General features: G+C 30.9%; 1 protein-coding gene and 1 long non-coding RNA gene across 3 annotated transcripts in view; one reads left to right on the top strand and one right to left on the bottom strand.

The window, feature by feature from the left end:
* LOC113218868 overlaps nt 1-4581 on the bottom strand; it is a 33286-nt gene extending 28705 nt beyond the window's left edge. The window contains exon 1 of the long non-coding RNA XR_003304915.1: nt 4219-4581. This is a non-coding gene — a long non-coding RNA (uncharacterized LOC113218868). The remainder of the gene's footprint in view (nt 1-4218) is intronic.
* A 6175-nt stretch (nt 4582-10756) lies between these two features.
* Nucleotides 10757-14751, top strand: part of LOC724389 (calcium/calmodulin-dependent 3',5'-cyclic nucleotide phosphodiesterase 1C) — a 154479-nt gene continuing 150484 nt past the window's right edge. The window contains exon 1 of one of the 2 annotated variants that reach the window (XM_026441420.1): nt 10757-14164. In XM_026441420.1, coding sequence (XP_026297205.1) covers nt 13981-14164 — 184 coding nt within the window. In that variant the 5' untranslated portion in view covers nt 10757-13980. The remainder of the gene's footprint in view (nt 14165-14751) is intronic. The other variant, XM_026441421.1, reaches the window with a different exon arrangement.

Below are 14751 nucleotides of genomic sequence, written 5' to 3'. Positions count from 1 at the left end.
AACGAGTATACAGGTATTAATTGATGGGTACATAGTGACCGCGATATTTTCCATTAACCGCGATCCATGATAAATGGAGGAACGATGCATTTTATTCTGGATGGTATCTTTTACTGACGTCGTCATTACGTGAACATCGCGGTGTCATGGATTACGATCATTCAACGTTTCCAACCTCGAGGATTCCCCGTCTAGGATCTTACGATTTACGAAATGATCTTTCTGATTGCACGCGGAGATTAATATATGGAAAAAAAAATCGATGAAACTGTTTTGTCACGCTTGACGACTCTATAGAAACGTGCTTGGAATGAAATAAGAGAAGTCGAGAAGTAATGAAGAACAACGATTTAAAAAGAAGCTGTTGAAGAAGAAGTTGAAATTACACCGGGAATAAAGCGAGAAGTTGAATCTTGGAAATGGGGAAATATTAAAATATTTTCAAATCTATTTGTAAAATTAATTAAAAAAAAATTCTCAATACGAAAGGTTTTTAATAAATATATGCTAATAGGATGATGAAAAAATTCAATATATACTTTATGACATTTTATATAGATAATACTATACATATTTTTAATAATATCTTATCATGGTATGATTTACGATATCAGAGTCTATAAAATATAGGGTGTTACTGAATTGATAGTACAAGTCGAAAAAAAAAAATGAATTTATATGAAAAATCATAGAAGATATTAAAATTTCCTGTCCAAAATTTTTTTTAAACGTTTCGAAAAATAAATATAAATATTGTGAAAAATAAATAAATCACATAATAAGATGAATATCTATGCGCAATTCTAACATTCGAAAAAATATTTCAAAAAAATTAAATATTTCCTTCAAAAAATGTTTATTATTTCTAAATGATTTCAAACTGCTAAAAATAAATCGAATAAAGTGTTTCAATATTCATTATAATTCTCAGAAATCGAATAAATTATATCGCATCTAGACTCTCCAGATGATTTTTAACGAGCTTAACGATTTACACGTAGTTTATTTTACGATATATCCGTCAGAATAAAATTCACGCGCGAATATTTGACCGTGCGAATATTTTTAAATTATTCGAGAAAGCCAGCTTTTCTTACCCGTTAAACCTAACCCCGAAGATAATTTCGCTCGATATTTCTAGGAGTTTCAGTGCCTTTTCACGCGTTCTCAGCTTCGTTATCAAGGATCTCGGGACTTCATCTCCGGAACCCTCGGCCATCGAGCAATTAAGGAAACGAGGACTCGTTTCTTACCCCCGATGGGGTAATAACAACGACATTTCGTTTGTCCACGGTACAAAATAATGTTTTTTTCATTTGTGATTCAGCCATCATTCATTTCCATTAAGTCTACTTCGATTTTATTTCATTTGAATTAAATGCCATTTTGGTCAAAAGATTATATAAATATTTAATTTAATTTTTAATAAAATAATATTATGATTCTAAATACTAATACTAAGACTAATACTAATACTAATATTACTACTAATACTAAATAGAGATAAATAGAGATAATAAGATTCTAATATTAAATACTAAATTCTAAGATGTTTGTGAACTTCTGTGTAATTTGAAACAATTATTGAACAATAAAAAATATGAAAAATATGTAAAATATTGTTCATTATTATTTGTGAAATATAATCTAAATATCTGACTATTGTGAATTTTTATGCAAAATTAAAATTGAATATGATTAAAAAAAATGTAGCTTAGAAATTTGATTTATTCCTTGAATATCATAATGAGTACTATATATTGTTGTAATATTGTTTGTGAAATATAATCTGGATATCTGACTATTGTGAATTTTTATGCAAAATTAAAATTGAACAAGATTAAAAAAATGTAGCTTAGAAATTTGATTTATTCCTCGAATATCATAATGAATACTATATTTTGTTGTAATATTATTTGAAATATAATCTGGATATCTGACTATTGTGGATTTTTATGCAAAATTAAATTTGAATATCATTAAAAAAATGTAACTTAGAAATTTGATTTGATTATTCCTTAAATATCATAATGAATACTATACAATCTTTCATGCCTTTTTGCATTTTGTAGATTTTTATACATTAATTTATATTCTAATTTTGTATAAATGCATAAACATATATAATGTATAAATATTCTACTGATTTAATATTTTTATATAGAATAATGTATTTTTTATCCAAGAAAAGTAAAATAAAGAAAAAGAGAAAATAATTTGAAGAGAAACGAATTTAACTTCTAATAATAATTCCTATTATTTATTAATAGTCCTAATTTATAAATATATTATACCATTTATATATTGATTTGATATAAAACTATCTATATAAATTATTAAATATCTAATATGAATGTTATTAATTTTGATTTCTAATTTCTAAATCTAAATTAATTAATAATTCTTGTTGTTTTAGCCCTAATTAGCATATATTTATAGATATATTATATTATATTGGTTTGATATAAAACTATCTATCTAAATTATTATATATCTAATATGAATAAATAATGTTATTATTAATATATATTTTTTGATTTCTAATTTAATTTATCTAAGCTATTTAATATTTAATTCTTTTTCTAAACGTTTTAGTCCTAATTAGCATATATTTATAAATATATTACACTATGATTTGATATAAAGCTATCTATGTAAATTATTAAATATCTAATATAAATAAATAATGTTATTATTATTATTATATATATTGATTCTTAATTTAATTTATCTTAGTTACTTAATATTTAATTCTTTTTGTAAATATTTTAATCCTAATTGGTATATATTTATAGATATATTATACAATTTTGTTAATTTATCTAACCTATTTAATATTGAATTCTTTTTCTAAATATTTTAATCCTAATTAGCATAGATATATTACACTATATTTGATTTGATATATATTACACTGATTTGATATAAAGCTATCTATGTAAATTATTAAATATCTAATATAAATAAATAATGTTATTATTATTATGTATATTGATTCTTAATTTATCTTAGTTACTTAATACTTACTTCTTTTTGTAAATATTTTAATCCTAATTATCATATATTTATAGATATATTATACTATTTTGTTTTGATATAAAACTATCTATCTAAATTATTATATATCTAATGTGTCTATGAATAAATAATGTTATTATTAATATATATATATTTTGATTTCTAATTTAATTTATCTAAACTATTTAATATTGAATTCTTTTTCTAAACGTTTTAATCCTAATTAGCATAGATATATTACGCTATATTTGATTTAATATATATTACATTATGATTTGATATAAAGCTATCTGTGTAAATTATTAAATATCTAATATAAATAAATAATATTATTATTATATATATTGATTCTATATATTATTATATATATATATTGATTCTATATATTGATTATTATATATATTGATTCTTAATTTATCTTAGTTACTTAATATTGTAATATTTAATTCTTTTTATAAATATTTTAATCCTAATTGGCATATATTTATAGATATATTATACTATTTTGTTCTGATATAAAGCTATCTATCTAAATTATTATATGTCTAATATGATACTAAGGAATATTATTATTAATATATATTTGGACTTTTATTTTAATTTATATAAGCTACTTAATATTTAATTCTTTTTGTAAATATATTAATTATTATTATATGTATGTATAATATAAAATAATTTTAGGTTATATATTTCAATCATCTAATAAATTTCAAAGAAATTTCAAAGAAATAGTTTAATCTATATTTTATATGTAATTTTATATGTCTATAATTTATCCAATGAAATATGAAATAATATACATACATAAGTATAAATTTGTTCGCGATTATAATTCTTACTCTTAAATTTCTACATCTACCTAATTGTAGTCTTGATAATTGGAATATGTCACTGTGATTAATGATCTGTTCGCTTTGATATACAAACTAATGTATCGTTCGTTTCGATACACAAACGATTCATAAAGAAATTTAAACATTATATTTCCCAGAAAAACGTTACAAGGTCTAATATAATAGAGCAACAAGAAAAATAAACGAAGTATTCGGAACAAATAAATTCATTCGTTAATGCGCAATATATTCAACCTCATTAAGCCATATTTAATATATATATAATTACGTTACTTATGATAATTTTTCATCAAATAATTAATAAATATTATTATATTTAAAAAAAATTCAATAAAATACTCACAGTTTGAAGTTGGAAAAAGAAAATAGGATCTTCAAGGACAAAAGATATACTCTATTACGACGCAGATTCACTGATACAATATAATATTTCTATTATATTATTATATTACACATTTAATAATAAATTATTCCGTTAACACTTATTTTCACACATTATATATCGATATTTGTATAAATATATTGCACAAACTGATAAATTTAATGTAAATTAATAATGAGTAACGTGACTGCTACACTTTCGCGGTTCGTAAAATTACTGAACTTTTTGGCGCCAATTTGTAACTTCGGCACCCTTCGGCCGTTTTCGGCTCATAACTTCGTTGAACTTCGGATATCTTCGGGTATCTTCGGATATCTTCGGATATCTTCGGTTCAAATCGTAGAAAGTTGAATTTATACGATTAATTTTCTTTTCTTTTATATATATTTCTAGTATTATTATATTATTATTAATATTATTATTATATATTATATATAATATATTATATAATAATTATATAATATTATTATTATTTTTAATGTATGATTTTATATAAATTTGATTATTAACGATCAATTATTAATTATCATATTATTATTACAATATTTAAATTTTATATTTATAATTAAAACAAATAATTAATTGGTATTCTAAGAAGATAATATTCTTTAATAATTTGAAATATTCATTAATATTAATATTCATATTCATTATAATATTTTACGGAGTATAATTACTATAGTGCTGCGTTTAATTAATATTACGTAATAATCCTCAATTGTGTAAGTAATACTAGGTTAGCAAAATCCTTAACTGATATTATATTTCATTAATTGTTTCAACATTTTCCATTAAATATATTATTTTAAGAAAAATAAATAAAACAGGAATTATTTTATTTTTAATTTAACTTCTTTTAACTGCATTAATAATTTATACAAATTCTTTTTTAATGATTATTATCCTAAAAAATATATATTATTCATATTATCAATGCATTATAACAATTGTATTATTATTATTTTGTTATAATTTAATCCATTTCTTCAAACAATAATATAATATATGAAGATTTTATGGAAGAATTTATATCGAAAAAAAAAAAACAAAAGGTTGATGATTTTCTCGTGAAGAAAAAAATTTCCTACAATTTTTTTATAGATCTTTGGAAAACTTATTTTCCTAAGCTCACTGAGAAACTTTACTGAGAGATATCGATAATATAATAATTGTTGAAGTTTCATTTTAAATAATCTTTTCTTTTTTATTCTTTTACCAAATATCTGTACAAAAATTAAATTTTTAAAGAGAGAAAAAATGATTTAAACTTTTAATCATAATAACACAATGAAAATATTCGGTTAAAAATATAATTCCAAAATATTATATATACAAAAAAAAAAAAAACTCGATGAGAGATTCATAATATTCACTATTTAGTAAAAAAAAAAGAAAAAAAGAAGTTTTTTAAATAATAAAAAAATTTCATTATTTAAATACATAGAAAATTATACAATAGTTTCGTTGTGCAATTGTAATGATTATTCATATACTCGTACGAGAAACAAATGTTAATTTAAGAACATTATTATAATGAAGATAAAAACGAATTAAATACGCATGATGTTTAAGAATAATTTGAAATATGTTTGTTCTATCCATATTTAAGATAAAAAAAAAAAAAAAGAAAAGAGAAGTTATGAATAAAATTAAGCATAAAATGGAAATCTTCTTTAAAATTTAAAATATATACATATGCATATCCATAGATAATGTTTAAAATGTCACAATAGATTTGAATTGAATGTATGCTGAAAATGTAGAAAGAATTGATGTCAAGAGTTATATAATGAGATAGAGAAAGAAATAAGAAATAAACATTTGAAGTAAATATGTATAAATATATTGATTTACCGAGGTTTTCAACGTGCAAGACAGTCTTTGCTGATTATTTGCATAAGATTATGATTGATGTTCATTAAACTTTGATATGAATTTACAAAGATGCTTTTTAACAAGTTAACTCTCATCTATCCTTGATGTTTAATAGCTAACGAAGAAAATTATTCATGAAGCGAGATAAGAAGTAGTTATGAATTAAAACCATGCGTGTGCGATTTTATTCTTGTGGAAGAATACTATATAGAAGTGAATAGAATGTCAGAGATGCATGCGATGAATTTAAAATAATCCTCGCAACTATTTGAATAAGGAATTTTCTACAGAATTGACTAGATTATGATGAACAAAATTTCTTTTAATTTTCAGAAATATGCATCTTAAATGCCAGAGAAATTTAATCTACCATCTACAATCTATCATCTACAATTACATTATCTTTATATTTTTATACTTATAATTTTATTTCTATTTAACTTACTTACTAAATTATATAAATTACATAATGAAATGTATATTTATATTTTTACATTTATGTATTTATACTTTTATCAAGAGAATTCATTTGATACAATGCTATCTCTGATTTACATATTTTTAGAAAATAATCTTCTCATAGTATTTAAAGTTTTTATACTATCATAATTATAACATGAAAAATTAAAGATAACACATGAAGATTTCAAAAAAAAATTGAAAAAAAAAATATATTTCGATTAAAATGAGCAATAAAATATCTTTTGAATCAATAATAATCGCATCACAATAATCTTATCCAACCAAATGTTTCATTGTACTTCGAAATCGAAATCGAATTCATGCATATTTTCAAACGATAACAAAAATAACAAAAAATTCCCCCCAATTCGATATTTCTTAATTCCCACCGCGATCTACAATATATCAATGTCGCCTCGCGATTCGACGAATTTTTCACGTGGAAAATTGTTTCTATCTTTACGCACCTTTCGCATCTTTCCCAAAGTATTTTCTCTTTCCAGTCACATAAATACATTCGCAACCGAATCGACCATTACCCGAAGGAAACCACTGGAAGCACGCCTCTATTTCACGGATAGAAGGAGAATCTTCGCCGGTTAATTTATTACCTTTGAAGTAAGCTTTATGGATATTTGAGGCCAGAGTCTCACGTTTCAAGGTGTACCCTCAAGATCTTGCGAAATGAAGAGAGGGATGGACGGTGGAGAAAGACATTTATATAAAGAGTGAAGAGCAGGGTGGGAAAGGGTGGGTGAGGGTGATATCCACGATAAGGTCTGTGGTGAGGCGTGACGAGACAAGGGTTGGTGTCGAAGAGGGGTTGAAACGGTTCGTTGAGGCTCCATACATATTTCCCCCGTGGGGTTGAGATTTCTACACGCGTAAAACAGATGTATTCGCGTAGTGTGTTTGAATTTGAAACGTTTCATGTCCCGGTAATATGGATAGGATTTACCGAAATCCGCCCGTCTGAGATCTATTTGGATCGGCGTAAGATTTCGGGCGGTCGACTCTCCAACTCGCTATATTGGTAATTACACCCCAAGTCGATTTATGTCTGACCTAAATTAAATCCCTCGAAGCGTAAATTTATCGGTATAAGACTAGGAACGGGACACGTGGAGCGTAAAACATATTTTGCCTTTAAACGAGTGCTCGGATGGATAGAGATAGAGCGTGTCATGCGACGAGAGATAAAGGATCAAGTTCTTCTGTGTGTATCAGAGTACATTAACGGTGATATCAATATATAACCGTGACAAAGGAATTAAATTAAAGACATTATCTGTCGAAAAAATTATCGCCTCTAACTCGAACCTTTTATCTTCTCCCAGCGTACAACCAACCCTTCGCAATAAAGTTATCAGCATGAAAAATGTTTCCCATCCAAGTCGTGGAGGGAAAGGTATTATTTCGATCGAAGTGAAGTTGGACGAGTGTTCATAGAAATTTGAGAAAATATTCTTTTTTTTTTTTTTTTATTCAAAAGATCAAAAGCAATAATATTAATGAAGCTCGGGGGAAGAGAAAACTAGTAAAATATTCACTCGTGCCTTGTATGCAAATAACACTTGGCCATTTATATCAAAGGTGAAGCGTTAAAAGAATTATAGCCCTGGAGAGTTTCATGTCACGGTAGAGTATATTCAATTTCTGATTCGCGATGAGTTTGTCCACTTATCTGAAATATATTCTGAAACGTTCATTATTCGCCCGACTCGTTTGCGGCGGTTCAATTTGCATAAACCGAGAGAATCGGAAGGAAAAAGATGTTGGAACGTAACTGGAGGGTGGAAAACCGTGATGGTGAACGGGAAGAAATTTTATTATCGCAAAAAGCAATTCATATGGAAACGATCGAACGTTTTACGAATAGCTCGTCGAGATTATTAGTGGTCACAGGATTTACTACAGAAATTCAATTTATCTCTCCAAAGTTCAAAACGTTGACAACACGGTCTTACGAGGGCAATTAAACAATTGCTAGCTTCGATTAAACGAAACACGACAGGTGTCAATGATTGGGGTGGGAATGATTTTAAAAGGTATTGGTATGAAATGGAAAAGGGGATAAAAAGGAAGGAAAGATTAAATGATAGATTTTTTTTAATCGCTTTTGAAAGCATTGTCAAGTTTATAAAAAAAAAAAAAAAAAAAAAAAAAATAGAAAGGAATAAAATAATAATCTGCGATAGGCGAATAAATATTTCAGCGAAGCTGAAAGACTAAAATCCAAATCCATTTTTGAAATTCTATTATACGTTTATTTAATTATTTTATTTTTTTCTTTATTCTATTAAAATAATAAAAAGCTATTTCATGCCAAATCTTTTTACTTTTTTATTAAAGTGTAATTTTATAATAATATAAATTTCAATATATCTCGCGAAGATTCCGTAATTCTTAAATATACAATTGATCATTAACGTTAAAAAAATATAAAATTATCATAAAAATTTTATCAAACGAAATAAAATATCGAATAGACGATACAACGATGAAAGAAAAAAAAGATAAAAAATAAAACAGAGAAAATAATTCTCAGTAGAATCGTAAGGAGTAAAAAAAAGAAAAAAAAATAGTTAAATGAATGAACTTTTCTAATTAATTTAACGTTGGTTAGCGTGTTATTCGTTCGCTTTCGAAATCATTTTTTTTTTATCTCGTCTCGTCAAGTCTTCGATTAAATTATTTATTTCAACGATCTTGTTCATCGCTTGATTTCTAATAAAAATTTCCAAAGGCGTTTTATAGTACTCGAACGACAGGAAGGTTGCGACAGTGATAGAGGTGGATACCTGTCAGCGTAGGATGGATTGAGCAAAGGTGAAAGGGTCAAACGAGAAATACAATTGTGAAAATGATTCTAAGAAGGATGAACGCGACGAGAGGATCGAATAAACTAAATAAAATAAAATAAAAATTATATTGAACGTTCTATACGTGTTTTGAAATTTTGTGATGCGTGAAGATATCACGATATGCGATGAATAAGTATTCAGTGAATAAGTATTGATAATTTTAACTCTTATGCCCCATATTCAAGATAAATATGAATGTATCACGAGAAAAATATTTTATATTATTGAAGCATATAGAATGTAGAAAGCAAAAAATAAAAAAGTTTTGCCAAATTGTTTAAATAATAGAAGAAATATCAAAAAAAGTAAATTTTCACGTTACAAAAATATTTAAATAAATCAAAAGAAGTTTTCTTTTACAAAAGTAATATTTAATTCAATATTCATTTTCAAAATAATAATAGAATAACGTATTTAACCAGCAGGAAGTCTCAGAAAAAATATTTAAATATATAAATATTAATTTCTTAAAATATTTTTTGTTTAATACATTTCACTGTTCTTTCTTTTGCTTTCTTTTATTACTTCTTCAATCAATTACATCAAAACATTTTATATTCCAAAAAACGCTATCTATTTTTAATATTTATATAATAATATATACGTTTTGCAAACATCGATACAAAGATCATAAAATTTCAAAAGAAGAAAAAATACGTCAAACGCTATTACATCCTACGCAAAATTGAACAATAAATAACTAAATATAACTCATTTCTCAATTTTATTTATTAATAGAAAGAATGATCAAATGATCATCCTACTTCAAAAACAACCATCCAACTTTTTTCCTTCGTTAAACCGACAATCGGTCTAATCGAAATCAGCAAATTCACTTACGGACCGTGCTTTTATTCTTAATCCACGTCCCCGAAACAATCTCCACCACGTACCAAACCAAACATCCCCTTATCCATCCTATATCCACGCGTACTTCCCTCGCGAGGAGACCTCGATGTTTACCTGAGGGCGAATAATACTCACGAGGACAGGGAAAACAAAGCGATTTCGAGAGAGGGGGGATGGGGGATGGAGTGAAACTGAAGGAAGGTAGAAACGAAACCGATCAGAGTCTACGTAGCCGGCGTAGAACGACGAGGAGCGGGAATAACGAAATAGAAAAGGATGGAAATTGTCGGAGCGACGAAGGGGAGGGAGAAAGAATGATAGACGATAGACGGAAGGAGAGCGAGAGCGAGAGAGGAAGAGCGAGTAGTGAGAGGGCGACGTGGCGGGTCGACAGGAGGGTTCAGAACGACGTGGTGAGCGTGAGGAGGGGGGAGCTCGGCGAGAGGTGGAAGTTTGGAATGGTTCAGTTGTAGCGGTACCGCGGCTCGGGTCGCACGCGTGTCTCCGTTTTCGCGTGGTCGCGTGTCTTTGCTCGCGCGTGTATCAGTTCGCTTTCTCTCCCTCTTTCTCTCTCTCTCTCCTTCTCCCTCGCTCGCGATCTTCCCCTTCGTTCGGGTTCGCCGGCCGGTCCCTCTCGCGTGCACGAGACCGCCGCGTGACGTCTGACCAAGCACGAGGCTCTTCCACTCGCGCGCCTCTTTCGCCGGTCCTCCTCGTTTCGATCACGACCCAGAGTTTGCTATAGAGGGATCGATCGTCTTGTGGATAGTTACGTTGTCGCGACAACGGAAGATCAAGGAAGCAGGATCGATCGTTGGATTATTGGAGTATGATAAGTCCAAGCAGCGTTGAACACTAGTTATCCTCTAGATTTTCAAGGATAGGGGAATGGATGAATCCTGGATCGGTTATCGATAAAAAAAGACACGGCCTAAAAGGAAGAGGAAATAGTTGGCACGAAGAACTAATCTTGGATAGATTATAAATAAATACAATCGATCTGGAGACCGATGAAACTGTCGTATTGGACGGTTCGTGAAATGACACCTGTGCGAGCGTAGCCGGGATCGATTGATGAGCGCACCTCGATCCCGATGATCAGGGGACGCGTGCAGATCGATCGTCACATGAAAACGTGCGCACCGCGCGCGTGCCGGCTTCGCGAGAGTGCCGGCGCGCCGGTGCACGAGCGGGCAAACTGAATTTAACGTTATGGTAACGCGAATCGATCGTGGGATACCCTCCACCCCCGACCATCGCGATTTCCCGTGCCCGTGCATGCACGTACAACGTGCCGTACCGTGAAACCAGCGCGAAAAAGGCGAAGAGGTAATTGAACTATCGGCCCTTGAGTTTCCAACCGGGGGTTTCCAGCTAAATTGCCATTGGAGAAACTCTGTCAACTTTTCAACCGAGATAATATCTTTTACGAGCGGACTCGATTTCGCCACCAAATTTCTCGCGATTCACTGGACGAGGATCCATCGGATCGAAGACGAAAAGGGAAAGGGAAATATATATATATATATATATATATATATATGGCATACTGCACGTTTGCTTTGATCCGGAAAAATCTTTGCGACGAGCACGTGTTAATACGTCGCTCGTTTTCGAAGTGATCAATCAACCCGAAGAGTTGCTCTGCGGGGAACCGAGTACGTCGATCAAAACGAGCTATTAGTAGATTAATGTATCTATTCTATTTATGGTTAACGAGCGACCCTTAATGTCGATGATTAGAAGGATGAATAGACAAGACGACGATCGAGTAACGTAGATAATCATAATCAAGTATCTCGAAACTTCTATTCGAGAATTCTGCCCAATTTCGGTGTTCGATCACTTTTCACGCGTCGCTAAGAGAGATATATCGAAGATGAATGATATACTTTCGCAAGGTGCACGATAGGAAAGATTGGAAATTGTAGGATCGAGTTGGCCGGGTATAAGAATTCTTACACAGGTCGTTTACACGGTGGGGGATCGTTAGCTGGAATAATCGGTGGGGAGGTCAGTGTTCGCTGCATAAATTTTTGCGCTCTCGCGGAAACCCTATTGAGCCTATATAGGGCTTGGAAAGTTCACCAAGGTGTGAAAAGGAAGGAAAAACAGAGGGAGAAGAGAAGTCGGTTTGTTTGCCTAGTCGAAACGAAGCCGGTGTATTTGTAGCAGAACCGGAAGATTTGCTTGGTAATGCGATGAAAGCCGACATCGATGGCCCTCGTAACGAGAATATAGCGCACGTTGTTCGCGCTTTGGAAACGTCGTGGAATCCACAGGTCGATAAATTCGAGATCAACGACTTCTGGAACTTTTTTTCAAACTTGAATCGTTCCCGATAGAAAAAATTGATCGGGGATGAAACGTGAATTTAACGAAACCAGGAATTCAAATGGTTGAATATTTTTTAAATAAAACGAAAGGGACTCGAGAACAGTGGAGATATTTTGCATTCAGAAACATTCCTTAAGCGAATTAAATTAACAATCGACGTGACTGTTGAACAACGGAAGAGGAAGTGGTGAATTTTATCGCGTTTTTGGATTTGGTAAAAAGAATTTCCGCATAATTGGGAACAAGGAGAAGACGTCGAAGAAAATTTCCACGAAGGAGGGAAAACGATGGTGTTAATCCTTCGCTGGAAATCAGCACGGTTGAAAACAATTCCAGAAGATAAACAAGTTTATCGGGAAACGGCGAATCTATTGTCGTTGAAGTTGATCAAACCTCGTAGCAGTTTAATAGTTGAGATATCTGCTTAACAGGGCAAACTTCGTTTGCAAAACACTTGGGTTGGGGAGACTCAGTTGTGTTGTAAGTTTTATCTTCCGACGAAAAACAAGGGGGACGATCTTTCGTGGTTTTACGATCGATTAAAACGAAGATAAAATAAAACATTCGATACCAAAGAAAGTGATACGGGATAATACAACAAGCTGGAATAGAGACAAACATGCAACAGACGTGCCTGAACGTGTTTTCTTAAGGGACTTTAAACAAATTACTTTACTTTGCGTACACTGGAAACGTTTCGAGAGGGAAGCTCTTTTACCAAACAATCGCTCTGCAAAAAGGAATTTTCCCCGTTTCTCTACACGGAAAATCATTCAATCGATCCTATTTTCTTTTTCTATTCTCGAATTCCAAACCACGAATATAATAGAAAAAATAAAAGATGACCGTTAAAACAAGCTTGAATTACACGAGTCTAGTACTCATCGTTACTATTTGATTCGTGTTCTAACCAGATGAATTAAAAGAAATGTATCTCACAATGTTTCATCGCCAGAAAGTGATCCAGAGAAGCTTTTCGAAGCAAATGTTGTCGGTTCGTTAAAAAAAAAGAAGCAGAAGAAGCGGAGAGGCAAAGGGGAAGATAAAAGAGGGAAGATCGAAGTTTGATTGGAAACGAGCGAGCAAGGTGAACTGTTCCGCGATTCGAAGTGAAGCAAGTGCGTGTGGATGTGCGTGTACGATAGGGGTGTGTGTTCCAACGGCAATGAGGAGTATCGAGCACGCGTTGTCAGGACCTTGTCTGGATGAAAAGTTGGCCGCGATAGCGGGGACTGGATTGTCGCGTGGCTAAGTATGGGTATGGTGTGCAAGTAGGTTTTCTTTTCTTCCGGCTTCTGGTGGAGAAGCGACGTACAAGTGGCCCCGGAAGAGGACGATGATGTCTAGACAAAGCAAAGACCCGGTGCAGAAGTGCCACTCGGACCCAGGTGCTGCGAGTACCGGCGGTACTCCTTGCAGCCCTGGTAAGCGAATTTCTCGGAGACTAGTGCCCGGCATTCCGAGCTCTTCCAACACGCGCAAGTGTGTTCTCACCTTGGACGGGTACAGCTATGTGATCGGTGAGTACTACTGAATCACGATAACACTGGAGAACTTCTATCGTTTTCATGCGCTGGATCTAAGGATTGATAGAGGAACAGAGGGGAGGAAGAGAATTCGCTTATCTTACGTTGATGCACTAAGTATTATCGTCGTTATACCGGGTGTCTTTGTGATACAATCAAGTGATTGTATATACGTGTAATAAATTATTATTAATCGAAATCGAAGATAAGGGAAAGAATTGAAAATATTATTGTTTTTCAATCGTTCAAATCTTGGAAATTAGACTTGCACGCTTTAATTCTCTTTTCTCGAAGTGATGTATTATCCGCATTGCAATACTATTGCAAAGGATTCATAATCTGCAGGAGCTTATTCTACTTGCGAAACACGTAGAATGTTTAAAATTCGAGAAGATTTAATTTGAGATCACATTCGACTTTTTTGAAACGAGGATTTTAATTGAAAAATTTAATTTCTGCCTAATATTTCTTCGGTCGTTCACTTATATACAATCAGGAATCGATGGAAAACATATATACATATTTCTTACTACAAAAGTGATTCATCGTTGTTTGTACTTTTGCTAATAAATTTCTATGAA

This window comes from Apis mellifera, linkage group LG6 (genome assembly GCF_003254395.2).
Source record: "Apis mellifera strain DH4 linkage group LG6, Amel_HAv3.1, whole genome shotgun sequence".
Classification (NCBI taxonomy): domain Eukaryota; kingdom Metazoa; phylum Arthropoda; class Insecta; order Hymenoptera; family Apidae; genus Apis; species Apis mellifera.
Note: the sequence above shows the minus strand (reverse complement) of the source record. Positions and strands in the feature narration are given on the sequence as shown.